Source organism: Homalodisca vitripennis, chromosome 5, assembly GCF_021130785.1.
Source record: "Homalodisca vitripennis isolate AUS2020 chromosome 5, UT_GWSS_2.1, whole genome shotgun sequence".
In the NCBI taxonomy this organism is placed as follows: domain Eukaryota; kingdom Metazoa; phylum Arthropoda; class Insecta; order Hemiptera; family Cicadellidae; genus Homalodisca; species Homalodisca vitripennis.
The window spans coordinates 105943936-105966151 of NC_060211.1; the positions used below are offsets into that span (position 1 = coordinate 105943936).

General features: G+C 33.4%; 1 protein-coding gene across 1 annotated transcript in view; it reads right to left on the reverse strand.

Moving 5' to 3' along the window:
• LOC124362650 (mitochondrial ornithine transporter 1) overlaps positions 1 to 22216 on the reverse strand; it is a 47950-nt gene that overhangs the window by 6756 nt on the left and 18978 nt on the right. Inside the window, exons 4-5 of the mRNA XM_046817343.1 lie at positions 8950 to 9130; positions 4767 to 4916 (exon numbers count right to left, since the gene is read on the reverse strand). Coding sequence (XP_046673299.1) covers positions 4767 to 4916; positions 8950 to 9130 — 331 coding nt within the window. The remainder of the gene's footprint in view (positions 1 to 4766; positions 4917 to 8949; positions 9131 to 22216) is intronic.

Genomic DNA, 22216 nt, shown 5'->3' on the forward strand with positions numbered 1-22216 from the left:
TTACTATGTATATTCCAAATAAATGTACGGGTTCCCTTATGAGCTCCTAAAGGGCTCCATAAAAACTATGATATGCTTTTCCAGACAAATAATCCAGCTCTCTCTCTTTTACTAACTATTGAAACATATTGAAAGTACTGATATTTCTAATAAAATATGGGAGTATTGTTAGGAGGGTTTAAACCAAAAGAATTTTGTATTTGAATTTTTGTAAAGAGACAACTAATTTTTGGGAGAAATAATTTATTTTGTCTCTGGCATTGTAACTGTAATTTAACACAGGAAATTAATTACAATTTTTTTTAACAAAAAGCAAAAAGTGTGATAAATTTTGTTTGCATAACAATACTACAGAACCAGAATTGCTCTCTACAACTGTCCTGCTATCCCAGACCCCAGACAATCTTCAAGGCTCTCTTCTGAATATTGAAAGGTTTATAAGTATATGGTTTTATAATAACCCTAAAAAACTAGTACATGGGTCATTTGTGACTCAAACAAGCTTATAAGACAAACATGTCCAAGTATATATAGTGAACTTGGTTGTTTACATATATGGTTGTTTGTGTTCCCAATTTAATTTACAATCAAGATGAACTCCAAGAAGTTAAATTCTCATCGTTGTAAGGATTATTAAATTCTTTATAATATGTTGGTTCTATATTTGAAAGTTGATTAAGGCCTGAGGTAAACTAAATCCAAACGAAAGCTGATTCATACAAGAAGTGTTTAGTGGCAAAACTATGAAAACAACAACAATAATTATGGCATCAGTGAAACAGTAGTTATAGAAAGTTACAAATAATTCCAATAATTCTATAAGATAGCTGTATAAGTTAGAGAGAATTGTGATTAAAAATGACTAAATCATTGTCAATGAAGAGATTTAAAAAAGGTTTCATAAACTACTCCTATATAGCATTCCTAGGCATAAAACATTCAATAAAAGGGGACAGAAATATTGTCAATAGGCATTTGTATTGGCAGTTTCAAAAGTAGTCATATGATGGCAGCATAAAGCAGAGAGCAATGATAAAGGAGATAGAAACATTGCTTGAGTCCAGTTCCAGGTTCCCCATTGGGATGATTTGTGGTGATTCCTTGGGAGGGATAAAAAAGTTACCTTCAAAAAACAGCAGGCAAGATAAAGAGTATGACTAGTATTATGCTGCTAACCTGGTTTTATTTGGAAGCGAGTTCCAGAGTATTACGCACATCAGCTTTCTCTCCTTTGTTCCTGACTGGATAAAGTGTTCATGTTGAGAAAAATTAATGTATAACATGATAATGAGGAGCATATCTGAAACCCTCATGTATCTCTGAAGATATTGCTCCTCCTGAATAAAACACAAATAAGCTTTCATGAAGGAAGTTTATAAGATTCTGATTAATCTCTATCTTCTCATGAAAAGCAAGATTTTTCCATTGGGCAACATTAGCTTGATAAGTGTTGAAGTCAGATTGATACTATCTGTTTTGACTTTCAGAAGATATTCAACAAGCAATAAACATATTGCCTCTTTTTAAGAAAGCTCATAATGTTCAACTTTATCTTGGCTTTATATTCTGGATTAGGTCCTTATCTATTAAAAAGTGTTCAAAGAATGGTTAAATAAGGGTTCTAAGGATGAATTTTGAGGACAAATATACATCAAAGATCCAAATTTTTGGAACAACTCTTATGAATTAAAAAATGGTGTAGTATCTATCCTGAACTGCAAGAAATTTCCTTAATTACTTATTTTGAAGACTTGCTATGTGCTTCGCTCTGAGGTTAAAAAATGATGGAGAGGTGTTGAATTTCAAATCACTTAAGTCATGACCAGCAAAATTCACAAAGCAGTGAACTCCTTCCATATGTTAACAAAGCTTATATTCTTTTTAGCACATCAATTTTATCTGCTCTCGACTGGACAAGTCCAAAAATTAAAACTTGAGACAGGAAAGTGAAGGGCAAAGTGATCACCTACACCCAAGAAATGGTAAATCTTAAATACAATTTCCTTAAAGCACAAGACAAACATCTTATGACTGGAAATGTAGATGACAAAGAGGCTTCCTCAGTAAAGAAGGAAATCTATGACCAAAAACTGAAACAATCTAGACAAGAAGCTAATGCAGCCCATACTTACCAAGCTGATAATAAATCGAAAGCCATCTGGAAAATTATTTACAGTGAAAGGGAGAGGGAGACTGAACCTGAAGTGACTAATACAGAAATCTGCCATGACATGGAACTCCTAACAAACACCAATGAATATTTTTAATACATACTTCTCAAATGTAGCTGAAGAAACATACTCGTAGAAGTTAAATGATATAACAAATAAAAACTCTGAAGCGACAATCCAGAACAGCCACGTACTTCCAAGAGACATGCTATACACCCTGGCCCTGACTACAGCAAATGAGATGGCTGAAGTTATTAGATCTGCAAAGAACTCAATTTCTGCTGGTACAGATGATATATCAATGAATACCCTTAAATTTTGTGCAGATAAGCTACCAACACCCCTAGTAAAAAATTACAAATCTGTACGTGGAAAAATACATCTTTCCACCAAAACTAAAAACAGCAAAAATCCATCTGAAATTGAAACAAGGTGACCCCAAAAACATAACTAACTATAGACCGATCTCTTTATTACCCTCAGTTTCCAAACTCATTGAAAAATTCATACTTAATAAACTTTTAAACTACATACAACAGAATCAACTACTAACTGCCAAGCAGTATGAATTTATTTTTGGAAAATCAACAACTACTGCAATAATAGACCTATTTGAATACATAACATATTTAAATTGGCAATACTATTACTAGTTTATACCCCTTAGCAAAGCCTTTGATTGCCTAGGACACAAGTACTGGCTAAACTCCAAAATTTGGGCATTCCACAATCTGCATTTAGGTGGTTTACTAGCTACAACAATGATCAAAGACAAATTGTGGAACTAAAGGAAACTTCAAACAGAGTGACAAGATCAGTTCAGTCTGAGCCTCTGCCAGTAAGCAGAGGCGTTCCACAAGGCTCAGTTTTCTTCATTTTGTTCATTAATGACTTTCCAGAACATCCAAGAGAATATTGTAAAATGGTCTTGTATGCTGATGACATTGTTCTAGTAACATGAACAACTAGAAATAAACACCTACATAGCTCTGAACAATAATACACCATAAAAAATGACCTTGTCCTTAATGAGCAAAAACAAACAAACGTCACTGAGTACCAAAAAAGGGTCAGTGAGTGAAATTCCTGGCCTCTATACAACAAATTAAGTTAATAGACAATAGACGATATACTTTATTTGTACAATTCATAGAGAATTACAAAAGCGTCAATAAAAACAAGGTGTCATAATATAGAAATTACATGGTCTTATTAGGTAAGTTAAAGCTAATCATAATGATGGTTCAAAGTTCTCCAGTTCAAAAATTCGTCAATAGAATAAAAGGAATGTTTAAAAAGCCATTTTTTTAGCTCTGTCTTGAGATTATCTTGTGTTTTCATATCCGCAGGTAGACAGTTAAACAGCTTCGCACCCATGTAGGAAGGTTTCTCTTCGTAACAAGCTGTACGATGTTCTGGAAGTGCCAAGTCAGCAGCATGGCGAGTGTTGTATTGGTGAAAATCATTACATCTTATCAAGTTCTTCTTATGCACATACATAATTGTTTCAAAGATATATAATGACACCACAGTCAGAATTGAAAGTCTTGCAAAAGCAGCTCTGCAACTCTCCCTTGGCTGCAACTCCGCTAGAACTCTGACACATTTTTTCTGTAAGACTAACAACCTATGAATATTTGCTGCACTGGAATTACCCCAGACCAAGATTCCATAGCAAAGATGAGTTTCAAAAAGGGTGAAATATGCAATAGTTGCAGTGCTGACGTCACTTATTGATTTCACTCTACGAATAAGGTAAAGTCCTGAACTCAACTTCTTACAAAGGTTGTCAATGTTAAACACTTAAGTGGTTATTGTGGATGAAATCTTAAACTGGAAGAGTCACACAGACATCCTCTGCCTAAAGATTAGCTCCGCATTATTTGCTTTAAAAAGAGTTAAAATAACCAGCACCCATGAAGCCACAAGGACAGGTTATCATGCATTATTCAAAAGCCATCTGAGCTACGTAATTACTGGGGTGGTTCTTCAGAAGGTAACCTTTGGCGAGTCCTGCTTATGCAGAAGAATGTAATTGAACGAGTTCTTCACATGGAATGATCAACTTTAAACTAGAATACGGCCTCATCCAAATTGTAAATTTCCCTATCACTTCCCAACCCTTTTTTTCTTTTTTCATGTCTCTGTAACATATCTCAAAGATATTGTTAGTAAAGAATTGTCTATTGTCTATATGTCAATTAGCAAGAAATTCGGGAGACTGCTATTCTAAAAGCTGCTGAAGTGTGATCTTTAGCTCCTAAGGATGTCTTGGAGTTTATTAAAAGCCTCAAAGTAACCTGAGCTGTCTAGATTTCATGATTCATCACAATAAATCCTTAGGGTCAAGGGTATTCTCTTGCCCAGTCAACAATATGTATCATCTAATATATGCAAGTAGCCCTTGAATATAATATTAAAAAATACGAGGTCAATCTAATCCCCATCCTCTAAGAAATATGAGCTGATGGGTTTGAGCCTTTCAAAAGTCAAAACCAATTTACGACCACTCAAACTGAATCCACCACTGATTTACAATACAAGTTTTCAAAAATATCAAATAAGTCAATAACAAACACAATGACATGACAATACCTTCTTTCTTGATAATATCCAGAGTGACAGAGAGGAAGGTTCCGTCAAGACAGTTGACCTGTATCCTCGACTTGACAAGATCTGCAGGGAAGATGACAGTCCAGAGTGCAAATCCTCCAACTGCTCCTGCTATCATGGTTGGCACTGTGCCTGCACCAACAATCAGAATATCATTGTACTTACTGTTACAGATTCCTCCTTGTTTTAAATGCCATAGGCGTTAAACTAGTTTCATGTATAATCTCACCACTCTTTTTGGTGTGTGCAAAACCACAAGCCCAGTATTACCAAACATTGAGTGAAAAAATTTTACAAAACTTGTATTATGGCTTTTGTAATTACTCAATTTGTTACACTCTAATATTTTTAATTTAATGGGTAACAAACCTATTTTCATCCACTGAACTCTTGAAATGGTAATTATAGCGTGATCGATTAACCAAACCACTCCCGTGACTTATCTTGTTTTCATGGTGAGTTTTGGTTTGTTGTCAATGTTTATTATGTATATATAGTAAAGTTATTATGAACTGTCAATGGTCACCTTAAACAATGAGTTGGTTGTATTATATTAAATTAATACATGCAAGATAAGTTTTATCATAACTTTACTATTACCCACAAATAATCTTTTTCAGCCATTATTTTATTTCCCTCTCCTCACTAAGAGTAGATTATATTTTAAATTATTAATAATATCAATAACTATTAGTTATTAAGGATATCATGTTTTGCAAACAGGCATGATACTATGTAATCCTAACATTCAAATTCACAGTGACACTTATAAAATCTAATTAAAAATATAATATATACTCAAATATATTTTCAATTTTTATACTAATTTAATACTTGGGGGATATTGGCCATGCACTGGCAGACACCCCATTAGGTACACTAGACATGGGCCCAGGGGCACAGCCCTTGAGGGGCAGTAGTCGGCCAGATGTATTGTTTTGCGAGTAAATTTTAGGAATAAAAGTAGGAAATTGAAATTTTTTTTCTGAAATCGAAGTTTATTCAATTTCATGTTGTCAGCAATGATGACAGTTTTAGAATCACATTTCAACATCATCAATTATTGCCGAGGACAATCCTATGACAAAACAAGCAATATGTCTAATAGCCTACGAGCACATGTTAAAATAATTAGCCACAAAGCATATAGTGCTTTCACATGTGCTGCATACTCACTCAAACTCTTGGACACATGACAAAGCTGTTGCCAGTAGGTATGCAAGTTTAAAAATTTAGTATATAAAACACAATGACATGAACAAATAGCGTAGAGGTGTTTTCTTAGTGTCATTGTGTTTCGATTGAATACACCTTTAAAATGACATGTCACAAGATAGGGGTTGCAATTTAAAAATTTAACGTTACCCCTATACCTCCCTCTGAAAATGGGGGGTTTTATCATTCAAAAAAATCCAAAAAAGTATTTTGATAAGTATGGTGAAGGTTGTACATTGATATCTCAATCCGTTTGGAATATATCCAGGTGTATCAAGACTTAATTTACACCCTGTATATATAGGTACTGGGTGTCTTAAAAGTCCCCCCCCCACAGTAAACTTTCTTATGAACAAAGATGGAGTAATTTATTTTTGGGGATGTTTATATGACCTATTGAGGAGTTTTTTTAATGTATGATTTTTTATTCCCCATCCCCAAATGGGGTATTTTGAGGGTAAGTCAAGATTTTTAAATACGAACCACTAGCAAGTGACACCTCATTTTAAAGGTATTAAGAATGTAATTAAAAGAAGAAGAATGGCACAAACTAAAGGTCTCTAATGTTACCCTATCAATTTTGATGGCTTTGAATTGGTTTATAAACCCCCATTGCTGTGTGAATAATTTTGTAACGATCAAATGGAAAAAATCTGAGGAAATATCACCTCAATTTTACTCAGATGAGATACTTGAAATGACTACCATGTACTTCTGGAAAAAAATAAAACCTGGATTCAAAACTGATTTTTAACATTTCAGGTGTTTTGAGGTAGCAGGCATCTTTAATCATTATTCCTTATTCACTGAGGTTTACATGGCTATTTAAAGTTAGAAATTTTATAAAACCCCCACGATTTAAGATACATTTAAATTTATTGTAAGGCAGAATTAACATTTACACACCATTTATTTTGAGAACAAGACACCAAATCATAAAACAATTTATTATAAGAAACAACAAACATTAAAAACCATTAATAATCCAGCATTTACTAGGTTGTGCTCTGACTGAAGTCCAATCGGAAGTCCTAGGAGTACAATAGCTGGGTTTTCTATGTTATCCTTTATTGGTAAACAGTTAGTACGAGTCATATCAATGCAAGCCTGGGTTGTGGCATAGTGTTGCCAGATGTAACGGGAGAGTAACTATTGATGGGGTAATTGACTGAATTCAACAGTCCAGTGGTCATTCGATTGTTTTGTCACCTGACCTTTCACCTCTGGATTTTTTCTTTTGGGGTTTTCTCAAAAGTAAAGTTTATAGCACAAAGCCCGTAAACCTCATCTCATCTGAGTGAAATCAAGGTGAGATTTCAAGACTTTTGCTGTTATTTTTAAGAGTGTGTATATTGCGCTTATTGTTCAAAATTGATCAAATGCAATAATGTCACAAGCACATATCTTTCTATGAACAAGTTCCTTAGAGAAGAGAACTTGCAAGATACTTTTCCTTACATAAATATAGCTCTTGGAATGGATTCATGTACTATAGGTAGCAACTACTCCACGGAATGGTAATTTTCTTTGCTGGAGAGAATTAAGTCATATCTACGTTCTACTCTCAAAGAGTAAAAATTGAATTCTTTTATAATTAATTGTGAACAGTGAAGCTGGTGTACTTAACCGCGTAGAGTTTGGATTTAAAAAATTAATAGAAGAAAAATGTTTAATGAAAAATTACATTTTTATTGGTAACACTTAGTCTACCAGTTTGTTTTTGTGATGTAAATATTAAAAAAGCTATATTCCACATAAAAAGTACATTAATGCTAGTTTTTTACAAATTTGCTCATAATAAATGTTATATATAAATACAAAAACAAGTGAATTTCCCTTGTATATGTTAAGACAATTACCTGTTAAAAATGAACAATATGAATTTCTTATAGTTCAGTGTTTTCAAGAATGTAACAAACAATATATTTTGTTAAAACTAATCACCTGTTTTTATATGAGTAAGAAAAAAGTGTTAATGTAGTCGGTAGAAAAAATGTGATATAGATGGTGGAATCAGATAAAACAATAAAAAATACTAGTAACATTTCATCGAAGTTAGTCTTTTATTTACACATGAAGTAAGACTACTAGAAAATGTAGAGGTTAAGGTTCAAATATAACATCACCACCTAATGAGAAAGTAAAGGTGTGTATATATGTATATTTTTTTAAATATATATATATATATATATATATATTCAAAATGTATTAAATTAAAATATAGTTCATAACACAGTATATAATAATAGCTAATTATAATGATTATTATATAATTGATTACGTATATTACATAAACCAAGAAAATATGTTAATAGTTTAATAATTACAAAACTATACTATAACCACTAAAACCATAAAAAATAAGTAATCTAAGTTAATTTTAAATTTAGCCAGAGCAAATTACGTCCAGCAATTCATTTCGAGATTTAATTGTGTGTGTTTTATTGCTGTTTTGCGTGATTTATTGTATTGTCTGTTTGGTTGTTTGGATTTACTCAAACAAGAGTAGTGTAGGTTATATCTGACAATGTCATTTGTTTTGTACCTGTGCTATATTATTATGAAATGTTTGTGACAATAAAGATTTATTATTATTATTATAGACAAATTCACAATGAAAAGGCATGAAATATGTTGGTTGCTTATAATGGAAAATGTTACGTGCTGACTTTGAAATAAATATGTCTTTTTCACTTTTAGCCAGTTTCATACCATATCAACAAGACAATATATAACATGTCATATTTAACTTTGTTTTAATTTTATAATAAAAGCTTTAGAAATCTCAAAAACAGGGTGGTTCATAATAAATGTTTAATAAAATTTTAGTTTTTGGAATGATACGTTTAAAAAGACCTCAGGAGCAATATGTTAAGACAATATAAAAACTGATTTAGAAAAAAATCTATCGCAAAAGACCAAGTTTGTAATAACTATAGAAAACACCCACCACATTCTTCTTTGGTCTTCCCCGGTGGAGTGAGCATCGACCGAGTGGCCTCATAGCCACCAAAGAACACAAAATATCCTGGCATCTCCCGCGCTATGGTGGAGCCCAGTCCTCTGAACATCCCTGACACACCTTCAGTCTGTATGATATGTCTTGTCAATTTGAATGCTCCAATCCTCACCTGAAACATCAACATTTACAAAGTTATCAGGTAGAAGAGGCTTGATGGTGTTGCTATTAAGGTGGACCCAACTTATAATCTGTAGGCGGACATCTATTTCTTCAGTTGAACAATTATTATGTTTTTACTTGGTGAATTTTGTCAAAAATAAACTACCTAAATCCATCCAAATTTTTAGCTCACTTCTCTTTTGTGTATATTTAAGTAGAAAACAGAAGAATTGTTCTGAATACTGATACCTAACAATGTTGCATTTGTCAGTTTTATCCTAACACATTATTGTAGGTCAGGCTTTCTCGATAAAACTTTGGACAGTCCATTTCCTGGTGAGGACTGAATGACACTTCATAATACGCAAGAAAACATTTCATAGCTTGTACAATATATAAACAGATTAAAATTTACAGTTTGAAGTTCTACTCCTATTTACTACTTATTAGTTGGTAAATTAAAAAGTTAGGCTATTGCCCAAATTTTATTTCTCCAATAGGCTACGAAATATACAACCTACGTTCATATATGAGGTGAAATATCATTTTTAAGCAATTTACAGTTTGTCGTTAAGGAAAATAATGTTATTTCTTTACATTTTGTTTAATATGATATCTACATGAAAGATATAAATTATAATTACAATTTCTAATTTTATGAATTCTAAACTTACAGATGTTTCCATGTGTGTGTTTTGAAGTGAAGTGAATTTCATCAAAACCAAAGAAATCAGTTTGTTCATTTGCTCAGTTTTATTATCCTAACCAGGCATTGACTATTACACATATCAGATAACTTCATACACTAATTTATCAGTTGTTCCTTTTTAAAACCATTTTTATCTGCATGTCTACTAAATTATCTTTTTATTTGTATGCTTAGAAGTTATGCCTTCCAGGGTCATATAATCTCCAAGACTCTTGGACTCTTCCTTCTCAGGAATGGAGGATTTGGGCAAAAGGAGGTTAGTGAATTTTAGACCGTATATCCTGAATGTAGTTGGAACCCACTAACAGTGACCCAGTGAAAGTAGGACTAAAAACCCTTGATTTATACTGGTACCATGAAAGCACACACTAACGTGCACTTGTCCCAATTGAACAAATAATGCATCAAATAACATCCAGACTCTAACTTAATAGTCTTGCCATTGAAACCCTCAAATCCATGGTGTCAAAGAGTCTTTGCATAAGGGATAAATGGCACAGGGAGAATGAATCTCCTATGAAGCACTTGAGATACGAATGCATAATAAGCAGCTTTATAAATATTTAGAACTTTAACATGCTACAAAACAAAAGTAATCTCAGAATTGCTTGAAATGTTATTTGAAAAGAGGCTGCCAATTAGGCCCTTTGATATATTACGAAAAATACGATTAGAACAAGGCAAATGAAATGAATTATTTTTAGAATGAGTGTGGGTGCACTGTGAAGTCTTGTTACAATATAAAGTGGTTGATCCTCAGAACTAATGGCCCAGAAACTAAGTGACCCACAGTTTGATGTGGACTCTTAAACTACTTAGATATTGGTTTGACTGTATTGTCTGATAGACAAAGCTAATTCTCAATTCATAAGTCAGACGAGATCTGATTGATATCCCTAGTTGACCCAGTCATAATAGGCTTTTCTAGCAGTACACTTGCAGACTGCTAACTGTTATACATGGTTAAAATAATACAATTCTAATAATACCATGATGTGATAAATATGTAGGAAATAACAATCTTCCACCTTGAAAATTTCAGTCCACATCCAAACCTTCTACCTTTTATGGCAACATATTTCCCTCATCCAAATACTCCGCCAGCACATCTTTATCCATCATTAGGTGTATAGGTCAATATTGTACAAGTGGTAAATTCCACCAATGATATTACATGGTAGATTATGTGTTTCAAATAGTACTTGTAAATAATTGCCAATTACTAGTTGTATAACAGTGTCTTATCAAATTTACCAATTGAGCTGTTAGATAAAACTTGTTTGGCAACAGTAATTTTCATATAAACTGTAACTAAGCCTCTCAGCAGCATTAAAAGTGCAGAAAATATTAGTTTCATCAATATGCCTACATATAATTTGAAAATTGTGTCTTTTTATAGGTATTTAACCTTAATAGTATCAATCAATGGTTATCAGTAATAGTAAATAGTTTCATGTTGACAACAGGAGGGCAACTGTAAATTCCCAGTCTGTCTTTAGATATTGTATAATTTTTATGGTAATTGCAGTACAATAGGAAAAAATTGTGATGTTTCAAAAGAAATTAGAATAATGTCACAGGCACTCTATAATTACTATTTGCATGTGTAATTTGGCAGTATATGTATTAAAAAATGTTATCTTATCAAACATAAATCACATCAGTATAACACCAAGAAAGAAATGTGATACTCTAATTGAAGTTTATAGACTTAGTAAAATTTTAAATAGTCATATTATCATTTCAGTTAAAATCTACAATAAGTTAGTAACTTTAATAGCTAAATACCCTATGAATACTTTTAAAAGTAAATTTTACAAGTGACTTCTAGATATGCCCTTTTTATTTATGGATGAGTTTTTAAATGTGTATAACATAAATTTTTAGCAACTGGAAACCATATTCTGTTTACGTTTTAAAATTGTAAATGCATCACCGTTTAGTTTATTTTACAATAGTATCTAGTATTTATGTGATGTACTAAATGTAGGAATCAGATTTTGGAATTAATTACATGAATTAACCACAATCTTTACAAAAACATTCTTCATGGTAAGTAATGACGTCAAGTATATTTATTTGAAACCATCAAAGTATGTTAAAGTCTATTTTAAATATTATATTTTAAAGTATATTTATTTTATTTTTTAACTCTTGTGGTCTCAAGAACATTTTTGACCCAGTCTAACTGGCTGTATTATCAACTTTGTTAATAACTTGTATGTATGACAAATAAAGATTATTTATTCATTACATCACTAATATTTAATGTTATATACACAAATAATAAATATACTGATGCATTAAAGCAACAATTTCAATGAATTATATTCTTATTATCATATTATTTCAACCATCAGTTTCTATAATATATACAGGGAATAGAACTAAATAATATTTTATAAGAAAGTATTTAACTAAAATAGCCTACTTCAGTGACAAACCACTCATTTTTACCACATAAATTAGATTTACTATAACAAATAGAGGCTAAAAACATATACTCAATTTTTTTTTATACTCAAAGACAAAGTAAGTAAGCATGTACACTCCAAAGTAAATGAGATATCAAGGCAAACAACTGTGACACTGTAGCAGATCAGACCTATCCTAGCGGCAGAGAAACTTAACACGTAAAGCGCAAGTCACCCTAACCTATTTAAAACCATATTAATATACATTAACTACACGAAGAAACTCACACTACAGTGACAAGAAAACAACAAGGATCTATAACAAACGAGGATTTTCTAGTGCAGAGAACAAATTATACGACATAGTAAATAACCCTGCGACACCATCAAGACACAAGCACCCCCAATAATTTAAAACATTACAGAAAGCCACTCACAGTTCTAACACAAATGAACACAGTAACATGGGTGGAAAACATACAATAGGGTGCAGACTTACACAGGACTCCAGTAGCGAAAATCCACAAGATTTTTTAGAACAAATCATCCTAGTGGCAGCATAAACTATCAAACAGAAGGACAGACCCTAACACTAAAGTTAGAGTTTATTCCCAGCCATTTATCAGGCACAGCACTAAACTTGGTTCAAACACTACAGTCAAAAACGAACGAGGGGAAGCCATACACCCCGTAATGGGATCAACTTGCAAAAAGTTTCATAGAGGCTTTCACTCCATTAGTCATAGAAACTCAGAGTCTACCAGAATTATTTAGAACACAAAATACAGGAGAGAACGAGCCAACACTAACCTATATTTTTACTTTCAGATGATAGGAGAAGACAACATGGCCGAAGATATGAACCCCACAATACAGGACAAGCAAACTATACATTTTATCATACAGGGGACTAAAACCAAAAACCTGTGAACGAGTTATAGGCCTGGTTCAAGCAACGTTCACCTTAAGTGACTCTCAGAGAATAATTTAAAAAATTACAGAACAGCTGAGTCTGCAAGCACAAATGAAAACCACAAATCGGAAATCATGTTTGCAGCCAAACAGACCCATATAGTACACCCTTATAGAACAAAACATCAATCATAAACTACAAACAGAAGTTAACACCCTAACCAATTTAGTAGCTACCCTAACTACAAACCAAATTTCAAATCATAACCACAGGTACGAAAGGTCTCCATCCCCGTATGAAAAGGAATCGACAAATTACAAGATGAATGAAAGAACACCTAGTCCTCACCAGAATGACATATGGAAAGCCCAAACTAACCCCAAGTAATACTCACAAACCCAAAGGCCACCTATGATTAAACACGTTACTTTCAGTGATAGGAGAAGACAAAACCATTCCCAAATACAACCTGCTAGACAAAATAGGTATTGCACTATTATGCCGTAAAAGACACACCATAAAACTGAACAATGCTGGTTCAATGCAACGTTCAATTAACTTCTCAAACCCAAAGTAACCCCTGCTTGGCACCTAAAACCAACAATAACACAAGATCTGTTTCTGCAGGTACTGCAAGCGAACAAACCACAATATCGAATCATGTTACAAGTCTAATTATTATAAACAAAATCATCAAAAAACGGAAATAGGGGAGGTCACACTAACCCTTACCGAACTTCCCCCTTATCAAAAGCGAAAACAAATAACACCATAAGATTTTAAACCAAAGCGAAATCGACAAACTTACCAATGTATAAAGTCTATGACATTTACTCCAACTAACCCCAAAGTAATAACCACTATCAACCCCTGGAAAGACCATTCAGAAGTGATATTTAAAGCCATAGATTATAACTTCAAGAAATTCCCACCCCTTAAAGAAGATGGAAGAAATTGAACAACCTATTATGCAAAAGCCTATACACACCATAAAACTTCAATCTGTCTTCAATCCAACACCAACCCTAAGCGAACCAAACCCCCTGACAACAAATATAAATAAACCCAGCTTTACAAGAAACCTTGCAGTCTCAGAAAATTTCACACACAGATAAAACCTAGTGTATTAAAGGGGAGTAGCGCACGAAAAACAGTTTGGAACAAAATTTAGTAATGGGGAGGTAAACACACATACTGGATTGGAAGAAACCATTAGATAGACACTATACAGATTTTAAATCACATAGAGCAACAGAAGAAACAGAATAATGATAGATTGAACTAACTTGCAAGAAATAACGCAAGACAGGATACACAGACCGGAAGGAAAAATACAACATTATTATTAAGGAAACATATTTATTGAACTCATATTTAATTGCGAAAATAAAACCAAGAAGATACCTGTCCTAAACAATAGACGTAGCCTTGACCACAAACCCTCGACATAGTACCCTGCATTATATAGATACAGATGTAACATAAACATTATTAGAGCAGACCTAGTTTGTGAAACAAAAATTAAATACTACAACATAACCCTCGTTGATATCGGCTAACGGTATACCATTAACAGTTCTGGGTTCAACAAAGATCGCCATAAAAAATTGGCAAAGTAATACTTGAAGACACGTTTTTATGTGAGACACCTGAATCTAAACAGCCCAATATGGTAGGAAACATATTCCTATTCAGAAACTGCGTGGAGTTAAACTATAAAAATAAAACAATAAAAATTACCAAATATCCAGATTGAACATATATAATACCTATTGAATGAACAGTGGCAGTTACAGACACATCAAGAATTTTAAAAACACACAGGAGTTAGAAGTACAGCAAATAACAGATGTAACGCCCCACAAGACATAATTATAGCACCACATCAGCATAAACTCTTAGGATTAGCTCCTTAAAAGGTATCGAGTTCTCGAACGAGCCATCGAAACAGATAGGAATCTAAGAATAAAAAAAAGAAAATGTCATGCATTATCTTTCAGAAGGGGAAGATGGTACAGATACAATTGTAAATATTTTATAATGCATCAAATTTCCCAAAAAGGATACCCGCACATACTACGCATAGGACATATACATTACCCAACTCTTGAAGCACAGCCTACCCTGGAACAACCATCCCACTAAAAGTGACACAGGAAAAACAATATTTGACAGATAAGGACGGCATAGTATTTGATATCTCACCACATTTAACCCTCCAAGAACACAAAAAAGTCCTTGACGTTTTTACAAAAAATACAGACACATATTTACAACAAATAATCGATTAACTCCTGCAAACATACATCCTGTAAACTTGAATTAAAACGAATAACGAAACCTGTAAACTCACCACCGTATAGGCAGAGTAAAACAGAAAGGAAAAATTAAACAAATTATTGGACGATTTAGTACAAGCAAAAATATTAGAGGAATGTCAGATTACACAGAATATGCAAACCCAGTATTTTTAGTGAAAAATAAAGATGGAAGCGACAGAATGGTAGCTGATCTCAGGAAGGTTAATGCACATGTTGAAAACAGATGCGCCCACCCCATTCCTTCAGTAAACCTGGTTTTAAGCTCTTTGAACAAAGCGCACACATTTACAAAATTATACCTTAAAAATGCATTTTTATTCCATGGAGGTTAGGAAAGAAGATAGGCACATCCTAGCCATAAAAACACCTGATAGACTTCTACAGTTTTGGCCGACAGCCGATGGGACTTTCAACTTCAACCACATTATTTAGTAAAGCCTTGAATGCGATATTAAACCGTCACCTTTATAATAAAGTCATCTGTTTACGTGGATGACCTAATTTGTTAATGGTGACTCATTTGAAAATGACTTACATAATCTAGAAACTATAATTAGAAGAATTAGAAAAAGCTAATTTGAAACTAAATACAAAAAAGTGTAAATTTCTCTACAAAAGTGTAAACATTTTAGGACACGAGGTATCACACGGGAAGGCATTTTAAAACCCCAAAAACAGTCAGTAGAAGCTATCACCGAATTTAAAAGACCAACTTGTGTAAGCAAGTGAGACAATTTTTTAGGATGCTCCAGGATTCTTCCGCAGATTTCATCCAAAATTATGCCAAAATAGCACAACCCCTTACTGAGTAATAATAAAAGATTCAAATAAAAACATGGCATTTAAATGGACGGATCTATGTGAACAGGCTTTTTTTACAAAAATCAAACAAATTTTGACAAACCCACCATTACTATCACAATGGAAGGGACAACAGGAAGCACACATTTATGTAGATAGCAGTTTTGATTGGATGCGGAGCAGCGTTAGTACAGTTAGATGAAGAAAATAATAGAATGTACCCAATTTATTACATGTCAAAAAAATATTCAAATACCCAAATGCGTTACAGTAATGCTGAACGTGAAATGCTAGCACTAACCTTATGCTGTGAACTACTTCAGAGAATTCACGCTTGGTAGACAAACAACAGTTTAATACGGACTGTGCCGCATTACAGTTTTATAAAAATTTTAAGCACACGTTCCACTAGATTAAACAGATTAGCACTGGTCATTAACAGACTACGACATTGTAGTAAAACATTAAACGTTTTGGCGCTACAAAACGTGTAGCAGACCGCCTTAAGCAGAAATCCTTTAGAAACAACCTTTGGATGAAGAATTTACGGACGTGTGTGTTTAACTGTCAATACTTTAATTACAGACAAATCTACCCCTACTACAAGCTCAAGACAGTTATTTAAAACAAATACGCCTTGCGATGACCTCACCTGAGGCGGTAAAATTAAAAAAAAATCAGACGGGCTTCAAGACATTACGAAGAAATAGATGGATTGTTTATATCTCAAAACTTCAACGGACGAGAAACTAGAAACTTATTGGCTATACCCCAAAAACAAACACAAGAAATATTAAAAATATTCCATGACAACCCCTACACGTGGTGGACACTTATCACATTACAAAACAGCTTCAAAAATAAAATTACGATATCACTGGCCGAATATGTACCTGATATCCTCCAATATACAAAAACTTGTGAAGAATGTCAACTACGTAGGCCAAAAACGAACAAAAATTACGGCCTACTACAACCTATTGCACCCCTCCATAAAACCCTTTGACAGAATAACAATAGACTTTGTAGGTAATATTACACAAAAGTAATGGTTACAAATATATCCTAGTTGCAACCGATGCCTGCACTAGAATGGCAAATTTGCGACCCCTTGTAGAAATGCAGATGCGAACACAGTAGCGCAAAAATTATTAAATCTATTCTGCACATTTGGATTTCCCTAGAATTATTAATCATGACAGAGGAACACACTTTATGAATTCTGTAATTTTCACAGTTACTAAATGCACTCGGGATTGAACAAAGGCCAGGCGCTGCTTATATGTCACAAGTACAAGGTGCGGTTGAAAAATACAACCACACGCTAATAAAGGCAATATCTCATTACGTTGTGGAAAAACCCCAAACTTGGTCAAAATATGTACAAATAGTTACATTTGCCTACAACACGTCTGTAAACATTTCAACAGGCTACACACCGCACTACCTCATGTTTGGTTACGAAAAGCTAACTTACCGTCTGATTGTATATATTTACAGGTTAATCCCGAAAAAATGTGTTGGAAAATATAGAAATTTTAGAGTCAAATACGCAAAAATATGCCCGAAAATCATGAAAAAAGCCCAGGAAGCGCAAAAGAAATACTTTGACCGTGACAAAACTCATTTGGATTTAAACCCCGGCGATGAAGTCTTGGTCCATTTCCCGAAAGACCACACAAAAAATATAGTAAATTTCAAACACCATTTAAAGGTCCTTTCGTTGTCAAGAAAAAAAATTAACGAAGTGACATATGCAGTAGAAATTTTACCCACAGGGGAAGGTTAACAGAACAACCAATACATGTTTGCTAGAATGAAATTATTCTATAAGAGAATATAAAACAAATATGAAGGGACTTGAGCAATAATAAAAATATTCAAGAATAATATATACAATATTTCTCATGAACATCACTATGCACTCACTGCCTTGTAGTAAAATTTGAAGAGAGTGAAAAGTATATTCGCAATAATTTCATAATATATGAGGGTCATAGTCATGCAAGAATCGCTTTAAAAAAATAGGTATTATACTCCAGGAGTTGAGAGACCGGTTAACTTGATTACGGTTTGAATGATTCATTATAACGTTATATAACCTTGAGAGTCACTGAAGTAAGTCTAACAGAAATAAAAATGTATATTAAAATCTCGATGTTGTGTCGGAAAACGATAGAGAATAAAGACATAAAAGTTTTAAGAAAAATAAAACGCCTAACTTTGTATTTTAATGTGAGGTTTACTGTAATTTAGTTGATTAAGTGATAGGTTACACGTACCAAAGATATTGGTATAGATAATCCCAATACACAGGACACTAACACAGCACACACGACACGACACGAGCAGAGCCTGTAACCCACGGTAAACCGTACTTGACTGGCTAGTAAGACTTGACCGTGACTCTGGTATGTCTCCCAGGCAGATAAGTTTTCTGCTAACTCAACTAACTTCCCACGCTATACTACACCGACTATGTTGTGACTATGACTAGGGGGCATTGCCTTGTACCAGCGGTCTGGGTCGCCAAGGGCCCTGGTGGTTCAGACAGCTTAGTATGCAAGTAAGGTTTCCCACGTACTCGTTTACTACAATAACAAAAGCGTACTCTAACTTGACACAACGTACATATTATACTTACCTGAGGGATACGTGTATACATAGCCCTAGTAATAAAGAATATAAAATATGATAAAGTGTACTACATATATCATATTTATTTAAGTTAGTAGAATAGCAGTGTTAACATAATATACCCAACAAGGACTCAATATTCCTGAGATGCATCTCAAAAAAAGAGACGTAGATTTTCTATATTATATAATCCTAGGATAAACAAATACTTCAATATATGACATGTAAATGACTTAAATGACATGTTTAAATATTACATAGCTAATATACCATTGAAGGAAAGTAGCATATATCTAAATAGCATGTATTAACACGGCAATATTGCTCGTTAACAAACTATACAGCTTGATTAGGCAACATATATTATGATCATAATAATGACTATGGACAATAAGCACAAAGAAGGGTTATTACACATTCCTCAGAAACAAAGGTGCGTAGTATCGTTTTGTAATATGGATAAAATAACATAATTTCGAACCTTATTTAAGAACACTAGAGATTAAGATGCTTAGTAAAAACATTATTACATAGAGCTAGGGAAATACGACACACCATCGAGAGGTCATTAAAAGATTTATGTAAATAAAAACCTTAGACATAAATGTTGTATTAATTATAAAATATTAAACTAAAATGTTATATGTAACCTGTAGATATTAAGTTTTAGAATTACGACACCAAAAAGCCAACTACAACCTGAGACACCAGCCTACAAGACACCAATCTACAAGACACCAGTCTACAGCACTCTAACCGATCCCGACCACCCACGAGAAAAAATGAAGTCTTCACAGCACTTCCTTCTACTACTCACAGCACTTGCCATGCCTCATTCGACCACCTTTGCCAGCACATCAACCCACAACACAGAAGAACCCAATAAGCCTCTAGTACAAATCTTCAAAGGAGCGTACTTCACTCCAATGTCTCAGACACTACCTTATACCAGTTCCATCCCTATATTATACAAAATTCCTTTCAACACACAGCAAAATTTACCTAAAAAACGAACCCTCTCTAAATTTCTGCCCTAAAACCCTCAACAACTCCCAAACCTATTGCAAGATACAGAACAACCTTTCCACATTACAAACCCTCATACATCAACGAATGATAGCAGAACACCTCCCATTCATCCAAAGACAGCAACCAGATAGAAACAGAAGATCGCTCACGTTCGTCGGAGATTTCTTCGAATGGTGTTGTGGCATTTGCGACAGATAACACCAAATACATGACTTGGCAGACAACAAGGAAGATGTCTACACAGCATTCTCAACACAACAACACTACCTACTCTCCGAGCTACCTGCGCATTCACCTGCTTTGTTCACAATCTACAAAGACAACACCACTTCCAGCTAAAGCACGACGACAAAAACATAGTAAAACAACATGGAACTCATTTTGTACATTTTATTAGCCTGGACTTCTATAATAACACTACTTCTTTTTATAGACCTCTACTTCATCCACATTAACAACATCAAAATAAAATTCCTGAGGCCTACAGTACATGAACGTGACTACCCAATGGATAACCTAAATTAGACAATAAGTACGATTCGTAGGTAGAATCGTCATTAAGCCAGGGGAATGTAAGACATAATGTATTATTAGTAAAATAAAATTCATAGAATAGATGTACAGATAGTTGCTGGAAAGGAAGTCTCGTATTGCAATTCGAGACAAACATCCTCCGGATGTAAGTAGATACGCACATCCGCCCAGACGAACCGCCGATGGTGAACAAACAGGAAATGCTTATTTGTAAAAACCGTGCGACAATGTAAGGACAGCCATGCTGATATGGAAAATTGTTACTCACCAATTATGATGGAGAGATTTGGCAGAGGCGTGGTCAATGAGCTGGCGGGAGAAGAACATCAAAACTGAAGAACAAGGAGGAGAGGTGGAAAGTGGAGGCCGGGAATTCGAAAAGTGAAGTTCGGGAGTGTTTGTGTTCGTGTGCGGAAAAATATCTCTAGGCGTAATAAGTGTGATGTGAAATAAAATGTAAGTAATTTTAAGAACTTAGTATATTTTAGGGTTCATTAATCATTTTCAATTCCATATCTATTTAAATGTTTCACAATTTCGAAAATATAAATTCATGTAAATGTTTAGCTATTTTAAAAGAAAGTTTTCTCATGTTAGTCCATGAACTCATTATTATTGCAACACTACAAAATTACTAGTAAATGTTATAATGAATTAAATTCAAAATAAATTGTAATGAATAATTTAATATTAAATATGTCTTCAAAGTATTAAGACATTAAGTTTTGTGCTTAATATGTCGATTGACTGCGCAGTCAATTAATCAATTTAATGAAATGTTGTCACAAATAAATGTGTTGGTTCATCATTTGAGGGTATTTGTACTGCCAATCTAACCTATAATTAAATCCTCTCACAGCAACCCTTGCTCAAAATATGTCACAACCTTAATCTAAACTAAACCAACCCTACAAAACCTTACAGTTTTAAAATTGTAAACGCATTACCCTTTAGTTTATTTTTACAATAGTATGTAGTATGTATGTGATTCACTAAATGTAGGAATCAGATTTGGAATTAATTACATGAATTAACCCACAATCTTTACAAAAACTTTCTTCATGGTAAGTAATGATGTCAAGTACGTTTATTTGAAACCATCAAAGTATGTTAAAGTCAATTTTAAATATTATATTTTTAAGTATAGTTTATTTTATTTTTTAACTCTTGCGGTCTCAAGAAACATCTTTTAACCCTAACTGGCTTTATTATCAACTTTGTTAATAACTCGTATGTATGACGAATAAAGATTGTTTATTCATTACATCACTAATATTTAATGTTATATACACAAATAATAAATGTACTGATGCAGTTAAAGCAACCATTTCTATGAAATTATATTCTTATTATCATATTATTTCTAGCCATCAGTTTCTATATACAGGGAATAGAAAATATATTGGTATACTTTATACTGATAATTGTCTAAACACTGATTTTGTCCACATGAATTAGATTTACTATAACAAATAGAGGCTAAAAAACATATACTCAATTTTTTTATACTCAAAGACAAAGTAAAGTAAGCACGTACACTCCAAAGTAAATGAGATATCAAGGCAAACAACTGTGACACTGTAAATATATTTTTACTGTAGTAATTGGCTTCTCAGTAATATTATATTCTCTCATCAGAACAACAAGCCAACTTAACTGTGCCATCAGAAATATTTTAGACTGTGAGTTGACTGGAATTTACTTTTAACTGTTTTACTTTGCCGTCTCTTACAACGAA